Source organism: Perca fluviatilis, chromosome 7 (assembly GCF_010015445.1).
Source record: "Perca fluviatilis chromosome 7, GENO_Pfluv_1.0, whole genome shotgun sequence".
NCBI classification, from domain to species: Eukaryota; Metazoa; Chordata; class Actinopteri; order Perciformes; family Percidae; genus Perca; species Perca fluviatilis.
The window spans coordinates 35096447-35117605 of NC_053118.1; the positions used below are offsets into that span (position 1 = coordinate 35096447).

Below are 21159 nucleotides of genomic sequence, written 5' to 3' on the forward strand. Positions count from 1 at the left end.
GAAACAATTGCCTCCAGACATCAACTAGTCCAAACTTCTCCATAAAACATTTCAGAGTTGAATTGGGAGACACTGAATTTCTTGGGGGGAATCTGTCTATGGTGTTATTTAGGGCTATATTAAAATCCCCACCTAAGACTAGAGAAGCATTGGGATATTTGGTTAACCAGTAAGATACTTTATCTTCCAATGTTTCAAAGAGTGTACTATTCTCCAGAGAGGAGTGGTAACCATAGAGGTTGATTATAATAATAGTAAAATCGTTTATGGCTACAATCATACTGACGAAGTGACCTGAAACATCTGTCTCGGTCACCATAACATGTCCCTTAAAGTTGTGTTTGAAAGTTCCTACTCCTGCCGAATGTTCAGAACCATGTGCTAGCCATATGTCGTTCCCCCATTGTGATTTCCAAAATTTAAAGTCAATTGGAGTTGAGTGACATTCTTGAAAAAAATAAAAATCTGCCTTGTATTTCTTTGCAAACAAAAATAAAGCCTTGCGTTTCACATTATCTTTCAGACCCCTGACATTAATTGACAATAAAGACAAAGACATAGAACAATATTATGAAAGAAACACAGATAGCTAGAGAAAATTACAATTTTTCCCTCTATGAACACTTAATAGCAGACTGACTCTGCAGTAGAGGAACAAATTATGTAGTCAAAATAGCAAGGGCATGTTTTCCAACCTGTTCAGTATTCAGTATACATGCTGAGTAAGCACCAGAAGATAACCTATTAGTTAATTTCAACACAAGGGTACTTTAACGATTTAAACTTCCCCTTCTTTACCTAAAATAAAAATAATAATAAATAAAAATAAAAAGTTGGTGATATCAAATCACATAACAGACGGGCCATTTTCTGTCGATTAACAGTAATGACCTAAGAAATTTGCATATGAAGAACGGAATAGACTAGACTTATATTTATGAAACAATATTAACAACTTCCTTACCCATTTAAGAATGGGCCAAATTAAATCTCGGACAGCACCTGCAAAAGTGACAGCCTAGCAGTAAAAAAAAAACAACCTTCATTCACAAATGATTAGCTGTGACCTTTTTACCGTCAATATATGCAGAGGACCCTTTGAAGCCTGCTTTCTTCCCCTCCTTCCTTGCCTGTTCAACCAGCGGCCACAGCTTGTTTCTGATGTCCTTAGTCTCCTGAGTCAGATCTTCATATAGCTTTATTTTCTTTTCCTTGATTATGGCTGCTGATCTAGCATCCCTCCAGATTTTGTCCCTATGCGATCTTGACAGGAACTGCACAATGATGCGACGGCTGGAGTTCACCTGAGCAGAGCGGGGACCCAGTCTGTGCACAATGTCCACGGAGTAGGCCAGATGATGAGCGATGTCAGGGGAGACCTTGCTGAAAATGTCGACGATGATATTCTTAACATTCTCTCCAGTTTGCTCAGGAATGCCAGCAACTCGCAGGTTCCATCTTCTTTTGTACGTATCCAGGTCGCCGCATCTGTCCCGGAGGATGACATTCTCCTTTTCTAAGATGTCAACTTTTTTCTGCAGGGATACAACTTTAAGAGTCACGTCTTCGACTTGTTTTCCCACGGAGTCAAGGACATCAGTGACGCTTTTGATGGAGTTTGTGTTGTCTTTTACCGTTATTTCTAGTGACTGAAGTCTTCTGAGTGATTCCTCCTGCATTTTTTCAATTCTTTCCATTACCGTTAACAGACGTGAGTTGGACACAGGCTCAGAGTCATTTTCGTCGCTGGTTCGCAGCTTGGACTTCTTGGCTGCTCGCGGCTTTGAAGTTTCTGGTGGCTTTGAAAGCTCCACACACATCTCAGTTTCCTCTGATAATGTTGAAGTGTTTAGTTCAAATTGGTCACTCGGGGATTTCTTGGCATAAGAGTGCATTACAGTATGCATATCTTCCGCTTCTTCCATGCTCAAAAGCATAAAAAAAAAAGAAAGAAAAAAAGAAAAAAAAAAGCGTAAAAAATGGCACTTACTGAGCTAGTTTCACAAAACGTGGTCAGGTTAGTTTGACCACGCTGAATTAGCAGGATGCTCGAACCTTCTGGATAACTAGCTAACTAGTTAACTCGGCTAGCAACTTTTGTACGAGAATAGAGTGATGGAAAAAAAGCACTTGAGAAGTTCTTCTTGATAGTTGTCGTCTTGATAAGTTATTTTTTCCATAAGGTTTCTTCTGTTCAGCCCTTAGTCATGTTTTAGTTGTTCAAAACATTAGTTTTATTCCTCACCCTGCAGAGCCACGCAGAAAGGATGTTATCGAGACGCCATCTTCCCGGTTCCCGCAGTTATTCCAAGGTGGTGGTGGAATGAACGCAGCATTATCATCTGCGCCTACGTCATGGCATACGTGTGATCTTGCACATGCGCAGAACGGATTGTGCAGGTGGAACGGATCGGGAGATGAGCCAGATCTGCGCAGAATCGATCACCGGCGATCGGCGCCCAATGCATGCCGGTTAGATTTGTGTCCGACTTGATCCCGACTTGCTCTGACGTCATGCACACGTGGGCAACGATAATCTCACGAGACCAAGGCGGCCGCAGTTCTGAGACGCAGGTAGCGCAGTTGCTTTTCACCAACTGCAAGAGCCAGGCGGACGCAGGTGGACCCAGGGCATGCTGGGAAACGCCGGCCTCTCAGCTGATCAAACAGCTGATTGGTTCAGAATCGACTCAACATGATGACGTTTTATATAAACTTTTTATTGATTTTCAATCGGAGGGATTTTAACTGTGATTTGTCTGATTTAAAAGCTTATTCTGTACAGAACACATGTTGTGTGGCTGATAGTTGTTTAAAAGTCAGAGAGACTAAATCTGTTCAGATTACGGATCATCTACAGTCTGTTGTTTATTAAAATCAGCAACAGATCGCATGTAGAGAATTTTGACAGCTACTTTGTTTAACAAAAAACTGAGACTGTGTAGAAGCTGAAACCGTTTCTCTCAGCCTGCTGGAATCAGCTGGAAAACTGTCCGATTTGAGAGCGGACTTTTGTCACCGCCCCCGGCTGCTGCCGCCTGCTCTCGTCTACTTTACAGGCGAGGCGCAGTTCATCTCGAACGAGCCTAGTTTTCCAGCTGATTCCAGCAGCCTTCAGGCTGAACAGGAAGTGACAGAAACACGGTGGTCCGATTCCGATTTAATAAAATGTTATCAGACCCCTATATCAGCTCCTACACAGTCTCCAGTTGTTGTCGGGTTAGCTCAGTTGGTAGAGCAGGCGCACATACCATATATAGAGGTGTACTCCCCGACCTGCGGCCCTTTGCAGCCTGTCCTTCCCCCTCTCTCTCCCCTTTCATGTCTTCATCTGTCCTGTGGAAATAAAGGCCTAAAAATGCCCCCAAATAAATAAAAAAGAAAACTCACAGGCAGCGAGGAAATGCGACTGGCCTACTACTTGGTGTTATAAAACATTGATGACTCTAAACGTTCTAAAATTATAGACTTTAATTTATCATCATTGATGAACGTGACAAAGAAGTTCTATTTAACAGTAAGAATCAACCATTTCCCTTGTGGATGCAATTTTAGGCAGGGATGCAGAACTTGGATGAAGTGCTTCTTTTTTTCAAGTCATTCCCTCTGTGTAGCTTGGTGTGGGCTAACAAGCAATTAGTATAGGAGTAGCTACTAGCTAACCAGGAAAGTTGTCCTATAGCATGGCTTAAATTACTGCAGAAGTTATTTTGCATTGATCCTTGTCCACCACTACCTCCACTCCAACCACCAGGTTGTTCCTCACTGCATGACTGAAAGCAACATTGTTACAGACATTAAATTTTGGATCTCTAGAATAATGGCACACTAGAACCAAGTTATTACAGTTATTACAGTGGTGGAAGAAGTAGGCCTATTCAGATCTTTTACTTAAGTAAAATTGCTAATACCACACTGTAAAAAATACTCTGCTACATTAAGTAAAAGTCCTGCATTAAAAATGTTACTTAACTAAAAGTGTGTATCATCAGGAAAATGTACTTAAAGTAGTAAAAGTAAAAGTACTCCATACAGAACAATCCTCCCATTTTAGAAAGTATAAAGGATCCAAACAGTTGTGTGTTTAATGGTCTAATCATTTCAGTTGGACTTGTAGGCCGTTACATTCTTGGCTAGTTTCATTCATAATAAAACATCATATTTTATAAACTACATGTGTTTTGTGTGCAAAAAGCTTAATGTGTAAAGTAACTAGTAACTAAAGCTGTCAGATGAATGTAGTGGAGTAAAAAGTACAATATTTCTCTCTGAAATGTAGCTGAGTAGAAGAAAGTGTCATGAAAAGAAAAGACTACAAGTACCTCAAATTTGTTTTAATTTGTGTCTATGAAAAAAAAATAAAGTCACCGTCAACTGTCATTTTTAAGAGTTACAACAGAAAATACAAGAATAAAAGCATACTCGCAGCTGTCATTCTTCAGCGTACTTTTAGGACTTCTCCCTCTTTTTGAGGCGAGACAACATCCATAGGCAGACATTTAAATGCACCTACAAAAACCCATCTATTCTAACATACTGATCTGTCAACAATGTGACAGAACAAGCGACTGATTGGAGCTGACGGCCGTGTTATCTGACTGGCTGTTATCTGCAACTCTTCAGAAGACAGAAATTAAAAAATATTTAGGAGCCACACATGGCTAATGTTTTTTTAGGACTTAATGTCAACCAAACTGTAAGTGAGAAGACCATAAGAGACATGCAATAATACAATCAAAAAAATTTTACTTTTTCAAAATAAAAGCATGTAAATAAACTATACATATCTGGCCCTTGATGTGATTCTCATTTTCCAGCGTGGCCTTTAGTAAAATAGAGTTTGACACCCCTGAAGTAGTAGTTTTGGTCCTGGTATTCAGCAGCCTCCTGCCAGAGGGGAGGGGTTCCGGGGTGAAAAGGATCGGCTACAATCTTTCCTGCCTGCTTCACAACCTGAAGATGTGCAGGTCCTAGACGTGGTAGTGTAGAAGTGCACCAGAGGCGGCGCCAGGGAGGGGCTAGGGGGTGCTGTAGGATTGCCATAGCAACCCCAAGAAATTGCTGTGGTTGATTTATAAATAAAAATAATAATAAATAAATCGTTAATGTGTAAATAGTATAATTTATATTTGAAAAATGAAAAAATACATTAATAAAACAAACCGATTATTTTTAGGCTAAAAAAACACAGGTGATCGTATTCGGCCAAAGGGTGCAGCACGTACAGCAGCACACATTGAACTTTTGACCTTACTTCCGCAGTAACGTATTCAGACAGAAGAAGAAGAGCTCAATATTTGGAGCCGTCAGGATTAGAGAAGTGAGTTTAACGCTAGCAATGGATAGTTTTTTACTCCCTCAACGTCAAGGTGTGGAGACTTTATCAAAACCTGTAAATGAGACTGAGAGATATGGTGAACCGGTCACCAACCGGGACGAAGAAAAACAGCCGGAGAAAGGTGATGCTGCTGAGGATGCTTAACGTCACCCTGCTGTAAATGACATTAGACCAGTGGACCGCACAGCCAGGCCACAGTGGGGGAGTCAGCTGATAGGGGTCCATGCAAGAACTTTACTCTTATCTCTGTCTCATAGAAGAGCATTACAGTAAACGTGTTTTACAGAAATGTGAATAAATGGATCACCGAATCTAAAGTTATACAGGACACTGGACATCGGTTTATTTTTAGCCCAGAAAACGTGTTCGCCCTCCGTGGCTTATTTAGATATATTAAGTCACTACAGATATGACTACATTATTTTGACCTACATGCAAGTGTGAAAACTGTGTAAGGATACATGCGCGAATGTGTTTATGTGTGTGCTTGGCTATGTGTGGTGTATTTGGCCTGCTGCATTACTCTTCTGAGCCACTGTATGAGAGCTACAGTAATGATCGGTTGAACCCAGCTTGTTGGATGGTATTTGAAATATGTTTGGTGGGCTGATCAGAGTTCTATGGTGCTGTTGTATCGGTAAATACAAGCTGGACAATTGTCCTATTAACTTACATTGTAGCTTGTTTCACTGCGGTCAAGCCAGCCGACACTCAGATCTCCGTGGTCAAATCAGCGGACACTAAAATTGTAGTGCGCTCTTATACCAGCACGCGTGGTAAATGCATTCAAACGGCCCAGATCGAGTAGGCCTAAGCAATGGACGGACCAGAGTGATAGAGAAAGACAGAGTTGCGACACTCCCATTGGACTCCGTTGTACGCCTACTTCCGGAGTATTCCTGCTGTGTGCTACTAATAAGACACACCTCACTATAAATTTATATTTTTCCAGTAAGACATGTTTAATTAATACACGAGAGCGCCTTCGGTTTTGTATTTGCACTTTTAAAATGACTGCAATAAAATGCATATAGAGTTCACCCACCAATTCTAAATATAAAGTTTGATTCTGAAGGCTCTATAGTTAAGACATGATATGCATTTTCATTTTAGCACTGACAATTCATAACTGCTGATTGCTGGCATAAATAGCTTTTGCAACATGTCCTTTTAATAGACTCTTGCCAAAAATAAGATGTGATGTGTTAAGTTTGTATTTAGCACAACAGGAATGAAAGCAATAGACAATGAAAGTCTACAAAGAGTTCAACAATACAAAACCAACAAACACGCTACAAGACAGCTATTCTCAAAGGGAGTCAATATGTGCCAATCATCACTTTGTGACATTACATATTTATTTATTCATTTTAAAACATGTTTACACTCATATACGCTATGGGCTAACATGGGCACATAGTGGTTCATTGGTGCAGCCTGAGGTTACTATATTCTTATTAGTTTGTAGTATTATGTATTAGTATTCAGTTCAATGTAAAATGGAATGTAAAAGCAACATTGTAAGTGTGCTTGTACAACGATGATTACAAATAAAAAATAAACAGTGAAAGTACATGGTGTTAATATAAGATATTAAAAAACTGGTGTGTCTTCCTCTTCATATGGCCATGGTGACCTGGATAAACTAGAGAGAGAGAGAGAGAGAGAGAGAGAGAGAGAGAGAGAGAGAGAGAAGTATATCCAGTGTTATTATTATAAATGTTGGCTGCTTAAAAGTGTCCAGAAAAACAAGAGTTATTGCAAGTTTAAGAGATAAATCGCAAGAGATGGAGAAAGACCAACAGAGTTAAAGGCAGGCTTGGTAACTATTTCATATATACACTTTTTTATATATTGTTTGAAATGGTCTTTAACCCCCCCGACAGCTAAAAATAAGTTATGGGCCCGAGGAGATGCTACTTTCAAATCTTGCATTACCAACATTACCACCCCTGTCTTTAAATAAGTGTGTAGCTGCATGCTACATCTCTGTGTGTTTTTAATTGGCAGAAGAGTTACTATAAAACTGCAAATTACATGATGTACTTGTACAATAACTGCCACAATAGTTCAGTGTCGGCTTTGCGTACGGTGCTCAAGTATTTAGTCGACAGTTTGGATTTGGGACACCGGTTTACAAAAATAACAGCTGTAGTTCTTTTCTGTCTGTGAAGCGATAAATTCATCACTGATCCATCCGACTGTTTCTGTGTTCGGATGTCTGTTTGACAATTAGGGCTGCAGAGAGGATCACTGGAGCTGACCTTCCCTCCATCCAGGACCTGTACCGGTCCAGGGTCAGGAAAAGGGCAGCAAAAATCTCTGCAGACCCTTCACATCCTCGTCACAAACACACCATCCTTCCCTCTGGTAGGAGACACAGGGCGCTGTCCGCCAAAACCAGCCGACACAAAGACAGCTTTGCTCTGTTGAAGGCTCAGAAACAGCCCCCACCCTCACACTGAACAAAGTCAATCAACACTGTTCTGCTCATCTACCTCATGTACCGTATATTTCAATCTTACAATTACAATATTGTTATTAATATTTTACCATTGCACTGAACTGCCTTGCACTATATTTATATTTAAATCTTAAATCTCAGACTATACTGATATTGCATGATTCCTTCACTCTCTTCAATTGTTATTGTATATTTCTTGTAAATTTGTAAATTCTATTGTATTGTTATACTGTATACTTAACAGTATTTTTTTTATATATATATTTCTTACTGCCCTTTCTGTTTTGTTTTTATAGGTTATGTTAGATTTTTTGTTACCCCACCAAATGGTGTCTACACTTGAATCTAACATACTGCATCTTGTCTTAACAATACTGGACCCTATGAACCAGGAACAGCCCAAGAGCAACACAATGTTCCAGCCCCATGTTCCCACAGCCCAATGGTCCCACAGCCCAATGGTCCACAGCCCAGTCCAGCCCAATGTCCCACAGCCCAAGGTCCACAGCCCAATCCCAACAGTCTGCCCATGCGCCCAATGCCCAATGGTCCCACAGCCCTAATGGTCCCACTCGGCCTTGCCACAATGTCCATGCCCACCTGTCCTGCCCAATGTCTAGTCCCACAAGTCCCTATTGTTTATTTCCCACAACCACATGTTCACATTTCCACATCTAAGATTTTTCTTAAAATAGCCATCACATTGCTTATGTTCCCACAGCCCTATGTTCCCACATTTCTAATATTTTTCTTAAAAAATAACAATATTAATTTCTAAGATTTTTCTTAAAATTAGCCCCTATGTTCCCACATTTCTAGGAAATTTTCAAAATTAGGTCTTGTGTTCCTACATTTCCCTTCAATTTAAGGGTTAGGGTTAGTTTGTTTATTTAAAAAGGACAATGTGCACTTACATTAAATGTTTGCAATAAACAAAAAGATGGGCGCACCACATTTAGCTAAAAGCTACATGCCATCTGTAGTCCATTGCTACTGGATAATAGGCTGGGTGTAATTGGTTACCAAAAGGGAGAAAGGGGGATAAATAGAAATGTGGGAACTGTGGGAACATAGGGCCTAATTCTGAAAAACGTCTTAGAAATGTGGGAACTGTGGGAACATAGGGCCTAATTTTGAAATAATTCTTAGAAATGTGGGACCATAGGGCTGTGGGAACACAGACACGCTCCCCCGAAGACGATTGTTCAGCTCAATTAACCATCACCATCATACACTGGGGCCAGCACATCTGGTAGCAAATCCACACTAGCGTGAGAGTTTTGTGGTCGAGAGTAAGACAAGACAGTTTTTAAAAGTTGTGGAAACTTACATCATCATACTGAAATGAGGCATTGCCAGTTCGGGTTGTGTCTCTTCTTTGGAACTGAGCTGAAAAACACATTAAAACAGCCGACTTGGTAAACTTTTTCTTTCTGACTGAGCATGTTCATTAACACAACACCCACAATTGTAAAAGGAACAACAGATGTTTAATTCTGAAGTAGAAAAAAGATCAGAAACATAAAGCTACAGGTGATCCACCAGGGAAAGTTAAACTTCTCAAACAAGCTCAAACAGCTGATAAATCTACTAAATAAAGCTCTCAATAAGCTGCCAGTGTTAGTTCAGTGTCCCCCCCCCCGTGACTTCGTGAGGAAAATGGTGCTGTTTGGTATTTTATTTAAATGCTAACTTTCTCAGATTTCATGCGTTCCTCAGCCAACTCACCGGTCAGCGCCCGGAGTTTTACGCAACAGCTCACAAAGTCATCAAAGGTGATTCTGCCATGTGAACTGAAGCGCTTCATGATGATGTTCATGGCCTGAGGGCTCAGATTATAACCTGCTTAGAAATACATCAAATAAATTACATTAACTGTAAAAAAGCTTAACCAAGGAATTTCCGTAAATAATATCTGTTTCATAATAAATTTAAGAGATTGGAGGACAAAAAAAATATAATGAATATATAAAACTACAAGATGTCTAACAGGTTGTTTTGTTAGTTTGCCTGTACCCATGGAGGCGACAGCATGCTGCAGCTCTTGGCCCTCCACCGTCCCACTGCGGTCCCGGTCATAGGATGCAAAGGTCATCTTCCAGCCATTCAGAACCTGCCACAGATCCTTGAACTCAGCGAAGCCCAAGCTGTTGGACATGTCCCTCTGACAAACCAGTAAGTCAAGGACCCATCACAAACTTTTCCAGTTGTCAGAAAAATCTTCTCTATACTTTAAGAGATGGGAAGCTTACCAAGAGAATAATTATGTGATAAGACACTATTACATACTAATATTATTTAGTGTTCACTACTACTACCACTACTACTACAACTCGATACTATGCTATTTTTGCAGGTAGTTTGAAGAAATTATACAAGAAATGCGCCAAATGATAACAACGAATAACAAAATAAGACTTTGGGAAGCTTTAGTCAGTTTAACAAGGAGAAGTTGCTTCATTTTTATTGTGCACTGCATTATAGGATAATAGTGACAGCAAATTCATTATGCATACTGACATCTTTGAAAGTACTTAATTTTGTCACTTCTAGTGTGAACTGCATTATCAAAACCCAACCAAAATTTAAAAAACAGATGGCAAAACATTAAGTATTGTGTATTTTTTGGTGTGGGTCTGTGTTTCCTGGTTTAGTGCAAATGAAGGGAAACAGAAACAATGTGCTACCACCTCGCAACAGTTGGTTTTTGCCCTTTGCTGTTTCAACCTATGCATAAAGAAACGTTTTTCCCAGTTTGCTGTGAAAGAACTGCTGCAAATACTCAATACTTCTCTTCTCTCTGGCTATTTCCTACAGGCCATGAAAACTGCAGTTATTAAGCTACTCTTTTTGTTTTCTTTTTTTTTAAACATATCTTTATTAAATTTCCTCAGGGCACATACAACATACAGGAATACAGCTACTGAGTAAAGAATTAAGCTACTCTTTAAAAAGAACAATCCAAACATGTCACTACTAAAAACAAACTTAAAATCTGAGTAAACATGTGGAGTTCCCCAAGGCTCCATTCTGGATCCTCTTCTGTTCCACAGCTTCATGCTCCCATTAGCTCTCAGATTATTGAAAACAACCAAGGGCCCTATTTTAACGATCTGAAACGCAAGTATGAAACGCAAAACGCAAGTAGCTTTGTGGGCGGATCTCGGCCGCTGTTGCTATTTTACCGGCGGGATAAATGACTCTTGCGCCCGACGCAAATCTAAAATGGGTTGGTCTGAAGTAGCTAGGTGTGGTTTGGGCGTAACATGAAAATAACCAATCAGAGCGTCATCTCACATTCCCTTTAAGAGCAGGCGCGCTTGTTCCATGGCGGATTGCTATTATAACGGCGGATTTGCCTGGCGCACGCCAGCGGGAGCTGTCCGAGATGCGGCAAAGTAATAAATGCCCGTCTTGTCCGGGTGGCGATGTTGCTGCGGCCCCTCGGGCGCATCTCCTCAAGTCTGGAGAGGATTGCTGCAGCCATGGAGCGTGGGCCTCCAAACGCACCACCTGCACCTGTTGTGCCCCTTCCTCTTCCCCCCACTCCATCTCCGTCCACCCGCTCCACCAGGAGCGCATCGCGCATTACTCCCGGACCAGATCCCGCCGTAGTTCAACATCACGTCTCCTTAAGTCTTCTAATATTTCCTCATTTATGTCATCAACACATCCATGATTCATGGACATGTTGTGTAAAACACAACAAGCCACAAAGAATGCTGCGACTTATGAGGACTGTACTGTAAAGTGCCTCCTGATCTATCCAAACGCATGAAGCGCATTTTCAGTAATATTTTTCCTTGCAATTATGTATGGTTTGCAAAAATGGGAACTGCTGTGTCCGTTTAGATGAGAGAAGTGTATGCGCGTTGTGCACACGCTACATTATGGCCAAGCATGCGCCCCTAAAATAGCATCTGAATAACGCGCTACTGACTTTAGATTAGCGCCACTGACTTTAGACCAGGTTTTTCCTGGTCAGTGGCGGAATTGTTTTCTGAAACTGCAGAATAGCACCAGGGAACGTTTGCGCCGGAACACGCATCCTCTTTTCGCTGAACCGCCCCCGGGAGCACAAATACATTCCCTAATTTACCGACGTGCGTCTGTGGAGGGAAAAGTCTGCTGTGCGTCGGGTGCAAAATAGGAATGATACATGCGTCGGTGTACAAAGGCAATTGCGCTGGGTGCAAGATAGGGCCCCAAATGTCTCACCATAATTATGCAGTCTACACACAGATTTATATAACGATGTCACCAGGTGACTCTGGTCCAATACAAGCACTGAGTCAATGCCTTCAACAAATCAATGATTGGATGTGCCAAAATGTTCTATAGTAAAACAAAGAAAGAAAACAATTGTTCTGTGCTGACTGGTGAAGGATACATCCAGCATGCTGATCATCAGTCTGCAGGTCTCCAGGCTGAAGGCTGGAGGAGTAAGCACATTAGGCTAAGACCACATTCATATGGACAAATCCACAAAATCCACCACTACAATAAGTTGTGTCATTAAATAAGATAATAGTCTTCATTTGCAGGAAGTGAACAACAAAAACAGAACATTTTAATTGGGTTGTTACCTAAGCAGATACAAAGAAGTGACTTAATGTTTAGAAAAAAGTGGCATCATGCACCATCTGATGTATCAATGCCTGGTGGGCCACTGTATACAATAGCATTACGTTCAAATGTGTCTCAGACTTAACAGAGCATTTCTTTTTCTTTTTGAGTGTATATTTAATAGAAACAGTCTGGTGTCCTTACGTTTGTATGAGCCAGAGATGCCGGAGTGTGTGAGGCAGCTCTGCAGCTCGTCTGCTGAGATCTGTCCATCCTGTCAGAGTTTAAGAAAACAGAAGGATGGGAAAGACACAATGCCAACGTACAGTTCGATAACAATCAGCAAATTGCACAAAGTTTAGAGAAACATCAACAGTATTATTCATATTAAATGTATATTGGCTGGTATTGTGGGGGTGTGGTACCTGTCCAGCAACAGCTGAAAAATATCCGTAGAGAGGATCCTGCTGCTGGGAGAGAGAGAAACAAGAAAGTTGTTGTTTGTGCAGCATTTAAGTTATTTACCTCATCGAAAATAAACCTCCTAAATGTCTGATTAGCACCACAAAAATCCTCTTCACTCAAATATAATCAATACCAGCTGCCTGCATGCTTTGCATAGTCCACCAGCGCTGACTCAGAGTGTGTTATCTATTATCAGGTTATCTATTGTGTGAGGGATTGTGTGAGGGAGTGTGTGTGTGTGTGTGTGTGTGTGTGTGTGTGTGTGTGTGTGTGTGTGTGTGTGTGTGTGTCTGTGCGTGCGTGCATGCTCCCCAGGGCTTGTAAAGAAGAAACCCCACCCTTATTTGCCCTAAACCTATTGTAAATCCATCATAAAACTGATACAAGAGCTAAAAAAGTTTGTAAAAGATTCTAGACAAACGTCGTCAAACAGCCTGACAAAAGTTTAACAAAACAAATCAAGTAGGCCTGAAATTTGCTAGAAAAAAAAAAAAAGCCTTTTACTTTTTTACTTGTAGTGGAGTAGGCTATTCTCACAATGTGGTAACTTCTTCCACCAATGGGTAACATCTTGAAAAGCTTAACATTACAATGTGTCTGGAATCAATTAAAGAACATGTAGCCCAATAACTTGTCCTAATGGTTAGCTGATAGCTCGCAAGCTATCCACATCAAGCTTAATGACAAATATCAGGTAAAAATCTAAACAGATAATAGGCTACACCTGTTCGACTTCCGCATTACTTGGACATGTCCCTGTCCCACGCATGGATGTCTGTGGAATTTGCGATCTCTAGGATGGCGAAGGAACGTCCCGCCCTACTCTAACCAAATCTGATTCCTCGTGTCTGAACGTAACCAATCCAACCAACGAAGGCAACGAGTACTAGCCAATCAGAAGCGTAGTAAGGCGGGACATACCTTCGCCATCCTAAGAAAACACAAATTCGCCGTCGGGACGGTGCTCGGTGGACAAACTGAGCTTTATTCACATATTTCATTACATTTAAAAGCTTCCTTACCGCGACACCACCAGGGGCAGCACCGTATCCTTGAAAGGCCATTATTTAATCTATTATAAAAAACAATAAAATAAGGAATTCCAGTCGAAATGTAAGCTACACCGCGCTAACACCTCCTTAACTTCAGAGGCGTGTCTGTCTGCATGCAGTTACTGTAACAAGAAGGAAAAAAAACGGCGGAAATGAGATTATAAAGTCTTGTAAATGAGCCTGAAGCACCGAGGCGGGTCTTGGTCTTAATGAAGGTATATCACGGAATGACCCGACCAGACTCCGGCAGGAAACAGGCAGAAAAATGTGAAATCTTCGGGATGTTTGTTGTTAAACGGCCTGTTTCCTCAGCGCTGCAGTGAGTGACCACATGACCTCTAATTGACCAATCGGATCAAAGCGCTGGCCACAACAGCTTTTTGCAACAGGAAAAACGTAATGAAATCTGATCACCCATGCATTATGACATGCACACACAAAATACACTCAGCTGCTGGAATCGGAGAAGTTTTTGACTCAAAACGATTAATCGATTATGAAGTTAGTGATCAGTTTAATAGTTGACAACTAATTGATTTCTCTTTGCAGTTTTACCTGTAAGTATAATCATGAAAATGTAAAAGTATAAAAATGTCCCCTGTGACTGTTACAGTATACTATTATTTTATCATTAGATTATTATTACTCATGCGTTATTGTAAGAGCAGGATTTGACTGTTGGAGTTGGTTGAGCTGGAGCTCATTTTGAACTATTAACTAATGATTATTTTCATTATGGATTCACCTGCTGAGTATTTTCTCAATTAATCGATTCATTGATTGGTTTGTGAAGTAGTGAAAAAAAGTGAGAAATGGCGTCACAAAGTTAGAGCCCAAAGTGACACCTTTACAATGTCTGTTTTGTCCAAGTAACAGTCCTGACCTCAACATTATAAAAAATATATATATATATATATATATATATATATATATATATATATATATATATATAACATTTAATCGACCTTTTGACATACAGTAGGCTGGTGCCATAGACACTAGGCCTAAACTACAGTATAAAACCAGGGTAAAAACTTCCCTTTGAATGTGATCGTTGGTTTGGAAGTAAAGAACTCTCTTGATCAGCAGAGACAATGAGGCCCTGTACAGAGAGGAGGTGACAACTGGTCCACTCCCAACAACCTGTCCCTCAGTGTGGACAAAACAAAAGAACTAATCATTGATTTCAGACGGCCTCCCGGCAAGCACACCCCGCTGTCCATAAATGACCTTCCAGTTGAGATTGTTCGGAGCACAACGTTTCTGGGCATTCACATCACAGACAACCTCAGATAAACACAGAACACTACATCACAAAGAAAGCCCAACAACGCCTCTACTTTCTGCGGAAGCTGCGGAAAGCACTCCTCCCCTCCCCATCCTGACAACCTTCTATAGAGGGACTATTGAGAGTATTCTCAGCGGTGCCATCACAGCGTGGTTTGGTAACTGCACTGCTGCCGAACGAAAGGCCCTGCAGCGGATTGTGAGGACGGCTGAAAAGATCTCTGCGGCCGCTCTTCCCTCCCTCTCTGACATCTACAACACCCACTGTCTGCGCAAAGCCAAGCATTGTTAAAGGTCCCATGGCATGAAAATTTCACTTTATGAGTTTTTTTTAACATTAATATGCGTTCCCCCAGCCTGCCTAGGGTCCCCCAGTGGCTCGAAATGGTGATAGGTGTAAACCGAGCCCTGGGTATCCTGTACTGCCTTTGAGAAAATGAAAGCTCAGATGGACCAATCAGGAATCTTCTCCTTATGAGGTCATAAGGAGCAAGGTTACCTCCACTTTCTCTGCTTTGCCCGCCCAGAGAATTTGGCCCGCCCATGAGAGAGAGAGTACGGAGCCCCCCTGGTCCCACTTTGTCAAAAAAATTAATTATAACTATCTTGAGGCCTCAAGATAGTTATAATTAATTTTTTTGACAAAGTGGGACCAGGGGGGCTCTGTAAGAGAGAGACATCATGGCTTTCAAACGAGCAAAGTGGCAGCTGGTCAAGGACGCACCCCCACCCTCCACCTTGCTTGATAGTATTAGGGGACCACTAAGGCCTATAAAAGAGACTTCAGATACAGTATTAGGGGACCACTAAGGTCTATATAAAAGAGACTTCAGATACAGTATTAGGGACCACTAAGGTCTATATAAAAGAGACTTCAGATACAGTATTAGGGGACCACTAAGGTCTATATAAAAGAGACTTCAGATACAGTATTAGGGACCACTAAGGCCTATATAAAAGAGACTTCAGATACAGTATTAGGGACCACTAAGGTCTATATAAAAGAGACTTCAGATACAGTATTAGGGGACCACTAAGGTCTATATAAAAGAGACTTCAGATACAGTATTAGGGGACCACTAAGGTCTATATAAAAGAGACTTCAGATACAGTATTAGGGACCACTAAGGTCTATATAAAAGAGACTTCAGATACAGTATTAGGGGACCACTAAGGTCTATATAAAAGAGACTTCAGATACAGTATTAGGGACCACTAAGGTCTATATAAAAGAGACTTCAGATACAGTATTAGGGGACCACTAAGGTCTATATAAAAGAGACTTCAGATACAGTATTAGGGGACCCATAAGGTCTATATAAAAGAGACTTCAGATACAGTATTAGGGGACCACTAAGGTCTATATTAAAGAGACTTCAGATACAGTATTAGGGGACCACTAAGGTCTATATAAAAGAGACTTCAGATACAGTATTAGGGGACCACTAAGGTCTATATAAAAGAGACTTCAGATACAGTATTAGGGGACCACTAAGGTCTATATAAAAGAGACTTCAGATACAGTATTAGGGGACCACTAAGGTCTATATAAAAGCATCCAAAGAGCACCATGTCATGGGACCTTTAAGGACATAACACACCCCTCCCATGCACTCTTCTCCTTACTGCCACCAGGTAGAAGGTACCGCAGTATGACTGCCTGCACCTCCAGAATGGGGAAGAGCTTCTTCCCTCAAGCAGTCAGACTGTTGAACAGCTAAACATGATTCAAATTTTTCACACAGAACTGAAATGCACTCCTGCACCTTTATTGTTTTAATGCAGCTAAAACTCTATATATCCTACCTCTGTTACAAGTCTACTTATGCCCTGTCTTTTTTTGTCTGCTGTCTGTCCTGTCCTGTCCCTTGTCTGTCTTAAATGCTCTACTTTAAGTAGTAATTGCACTTTATGTAAATGTGTGTTCACTAAATGTAAATGTCTCGAATGTCGTTTGTATATAATGTCGTTTCCATATATTTTTAAATGTGTAACACCACTTGATCCATGGTGAAACGTTGTTTCGTTTCACTATATACCGTGTATATGGTTGAAATGACAATAAAACCCACTTGACTTGTATCATTAGGACTTTCCAAATATTACATATTACATTTCAGGGTGCAAGCTTTAATCAATCATATACAAACCCAGACATCCTTCAATTAAGATGACGATAATGTAATTTGACCAAAATAAAAGCAAATGTTTGTACACTGTAGCTCAATAAATGTCAGTCTTTGAGGTGAGTACACCACATTCCTGAAAACACCAGCTTGCTCCGAAATATGTAATATGTAAAATATAGAGGTAGTCAGTGTTTAAATGCATTCAAAACACATGGATGATCCTTTAATAGAAGGCATTACATCATTAGCTGAGACAATCTGCCCCATCAGCTCCTCTAAAGTGACTCACACAGTCACTCCTGCTGCGTCCAACTCCGGTCCAAAGAAAACCATCTGTGGCTCCCTCTTTGGTTTCAGAGGCAGAGCGCAGACGAAGAGGAGGGGAGGAAGACTTGAGTGATTTCACCTCCTCTCCCAAGCACTTGTGGAGGACGCTGAAGATCGGGCTTTGGGATGAACAGGCTGAATCCTGACTGTTGGCTTTGGTCGCCCGCACCTCCTCCTCCGTGTCTCCTTCCTCAACATTCAGGGAGCCTTGCTTCAGCCGCGCTGGGCCACCGCGAGGAAGAGGAGGGGGAGGAAGAGGCAGGAGAGCACCCCGCTGCCTGCTGCTATAATACAGGTAGGTTTAAGATAGGGTAAGGACATGTTTTATTGATCTAAGTTGAAGTTTATTACATTTATATAGCACTTTAAAAGCAAACAAGTTTGCACCAAAGTGCTCCACACAGACGAACACATATGTATACAAGCATAAAACACATATATAATAATAATAATCATAATCATAATAATAATAATGTATACTTTATTGATCCCGCAAAGGGAATTACAATGTTTTCACTCTGTTGTTGTAACACACAGGGCTGAAATACACACACATGCACAAATGGAGCGATGTCAGAGTGAGGGGGGCTGCAGCTGTCGATGGACAGGCGCCCCGAGCAGCTTGGGGTTCGGTGCCTTGCTCAAGAGCACATAGGCAGTGTCCAGGAGGTGAACTGGCACCTCTCCAGCTACCAGTCCACCACCTATATACATAGATATAGTGGAAATACAACACTATGCAAGTAGAAACAAGTTGAGACACAAATTGAAACCCTTGAAATCAGATATCAGATCAGAAAATATACATGTATATATATATATATATATATATATACAACTGTATTTATACATATATATACATAAACATAAAATAAAAGGAAAGAAGACCGGTTAAACACAATTAAAAGTAAAAGCCAGGGTGACCAGACGTCCCGAAAAATTCGGGACAGTCCCGAAATCCAAGCAGTTGTCCCGAATCCTGCCCTAACTGTCCCGAAAATTAGAGCAAAGTCTCAAGAGCAGACTCTGGAGTAGTTCTAGTCTGATTGAACATTAAAAACTGTTCTTGGCAGTTTCTAATTGAGTCTTCCTGCAGCATGCAGCTCCCGTCATCACTTGAGTTCATGATTTTCATGATTTTTTATTTGCATTTTCGGGTTTACAAGGCAGACAGTTGAGTTTCTGAATACAAATAATTCATTGTTACACCCCCACCCCCCTCCAGTCTCGAAATAAAGTTGTTGCATTAATAAAAGCAGAAAAAAACGCATTATTATACAACTGGAAAACAAAGTAGGCAATTCAATGGGTAAATATAACAATAGAAGTCAGATGTAACATCTTGTCAAGCCACTAATGGCATTGACTATGCTCTTAGATAAGCACTTTAAGTATGATAAAGCGCTGTATAAATGTAATGAATTATTATTATTATATATATAATATAAAATAGAACTTTATTTATCCCAAAGGACTATTTTGTGCCCAACTTGCACGATAAATAGAGTCAAACTTCTCAACCAATTGATGAATTTAAACTTTTAATTTGAGTCCCTTTTAGAGAGGTTGTGTCTGATGCTGTTAGTATGTGCTTGTGTGTGACTGTCTGCGCGTTTCATAACTCATACTTTCCTTTCCTTTTCTCGGGTCTATTTTGCAAAAGAGATTCGGATGTCAATAATTACAGTAAAGAATCTAAATTTAAAGAATTAAAGGTTATAAAAATGAACTTGTTGATCCTGTCATGTCAGCTGCCCCCAACACATTACATTATACATAAAAAAATCACCTCACTGAGCGTATATGTTTTTGTTTGTACATGAAAAACCTCACACTCCCCGTCCCGCTATGTGTGCATAGGCAAGTGTCTGTGTGTGTGTGTGTGTGTTTTGTGTGTTTGTGTGTGTGAGTCTGTGTGTCATTGTGTGTATGTGTGTGTGCGCACAGGCAAGTGTGTGTGTGTGTGTGTCTGTGTGTGTGAGAGTGTGTGTGTGTTGTGTGTGCACACACGAGTATGTGTTTGTGTGTGTGTGTCAGTGTGTGTCTGTATGTTATGTGTGTGCAAAGACGAGTGTGTGTGTGTGTGTCAGTGTGTCTGTGTGTGTGAGTCTGTGTGTGTGTGTGTGTGTGTGTGTGTGAGTGTGTGTGTCTGTGTGCGTCTTGCAGGCGAGTGTGTGTGTGTGTGTGAGTTGTGTGTGTGTGTGTGTGTGTATCTGTGTGTGCGTGTGCACACGCGAGTGTGTGCTTGCGCACAGGCGAGTGTGTGTGTGTGTGTGTGTGTGTGTGTGTGTGTGTGTGTGTGTGTGCCATTTTATGCTGATCACTGGGGACTTCATTCCTTGTCCAAACCCAGCAGGTTTTACCAGCAGATACAGGAAACAGAAGGATCAGACATATGATTCGGCCATGTCTTGTAACTCTAAGCCAAGCCCATGCACTAACCAGCCATGCATGTTTGGGTTCTTGATGTGTCTTTAAAGCCTGAATAAAATGCATTTATATGCAATAATGATTATGCTTTTTTTTTTTTATACAATTCAGGTTAACCTGAACACTACCTGGTTTTTTAAATGTTTTTTTGTTAATCATTTGCAGAGAAACATCAACAACTCTAAGTTACACTTCATTGAAATATTTAAAACAAAGAACATTATAATATGAATAGTTTTTACAGCCAAAACGGGCGCAAAATAAATGATCAGTCTCAGGGGAACTACAACAAAATGTACAATTTAAATCAATATATTTAATAGTTAAAATTTCATCGGGATCAAATCTATGATAAAAGCTGTACAGAAACAGCCTTAATTTGAGCTATTTATCAGTGACAGATGCTGATTCCACACCAAGTTATGCAACAACTTCCCACCTGTACGTGCAGGTTGTGATGACGTCATCAGTCGGACTGCTGGTGCTCAGCGGTCAGGGTCCGAACCTCCGGTCCACTCAGGGATCATCATCAGCAGCTCCGGCCCGGCTGGGCGAGGTCCCGCTGTTCCTCCTGCTGTGATCGGTGCCGATGGGGGAGACGGGCCACCACATTTCACTGGCGGGCGTTGTTGGGAGGGTCCCGGGATGGATACCCAGCGATGTGTGTGTGGTTATGGGCAGAGGCAACCGGAAGGTTTGGGTTCCTGCTGGCCTGGATCTCCATACGTCTACTACGGAGGTGAGTGCTTACCTGACCTTTAACCCTATACTGTGTGGACCCATTTTCAAAAAGTTTCTGTATCAGAAATTTGGGTTTCTTTCAACCAAATTGTCAACAAAAATAACATGGATGGTCCCATACAACGCTCTTCACAAGTTAAATAAATGATCAGTTCACTACTTTCATTGAATGTGGGTGTTTTATTTGGTTTTATAGCATTTGAAAAAACAAATTGATAAAAGAATGTTGAAAAAAGTGACAAAAATGTAAGAAAAAGTGACAAAAATGTAAAAAAAATAAATAAAATGCAGAAAAACCCCCCACAAAAACATCGGAAAAAATGACAAAAACCTTTGAGAAACATTGAGAAAAGGCTTAAA

General features: G+C 40.8%; 1 protein-coding gene across 9 annotated transcripts; it reads right to left on the bottom strand.

Annotated features, from left to right (window-relative positions):
• Window positions 1-6529: 6529 nt before the first annotated feature.
• Window positions 6530-14230, bottom strand: sri (sorcin). Of its 9 annotated transcripts, none has more exons than XM_039807202.1 (8): window positions 13856-14230; window positions 12794-12835; window positions 12573-12642; window positions 12193-12236; window positions 9819-9966; window positions 9531-9647; window positions 9133-9191; window positions 6530-6983 (listed from the first exon to the last, which is right to left on the bottom strand). In XM_039807202.1, exons 1-8 carry the CDS (start codon window positions 13895-13897, stop codon window positions 6957-6959), a joined length of 549 nt encoding a protein of 182 aa, XP_039663136.1. In that variant the 5' UTR covers window positions 13898-14230; the 3' UTR covers window positions 6530-6956. The 9 variants fall into 9 exon arrangements, with proteins under 9 accessions (XP_039663136.1, XP_039663133.1, XP_039663137.1 ...); XM_039807199.1 differs by having other exon boundaries at window positions 12794-12838; XM_039807203.1 differs by having other exon boundaries at window positions 9531-9644; window positions 13856-14229.
• Between the last annotated feature and the right edge of the window lie 6929 nt (window positions 14231-21159).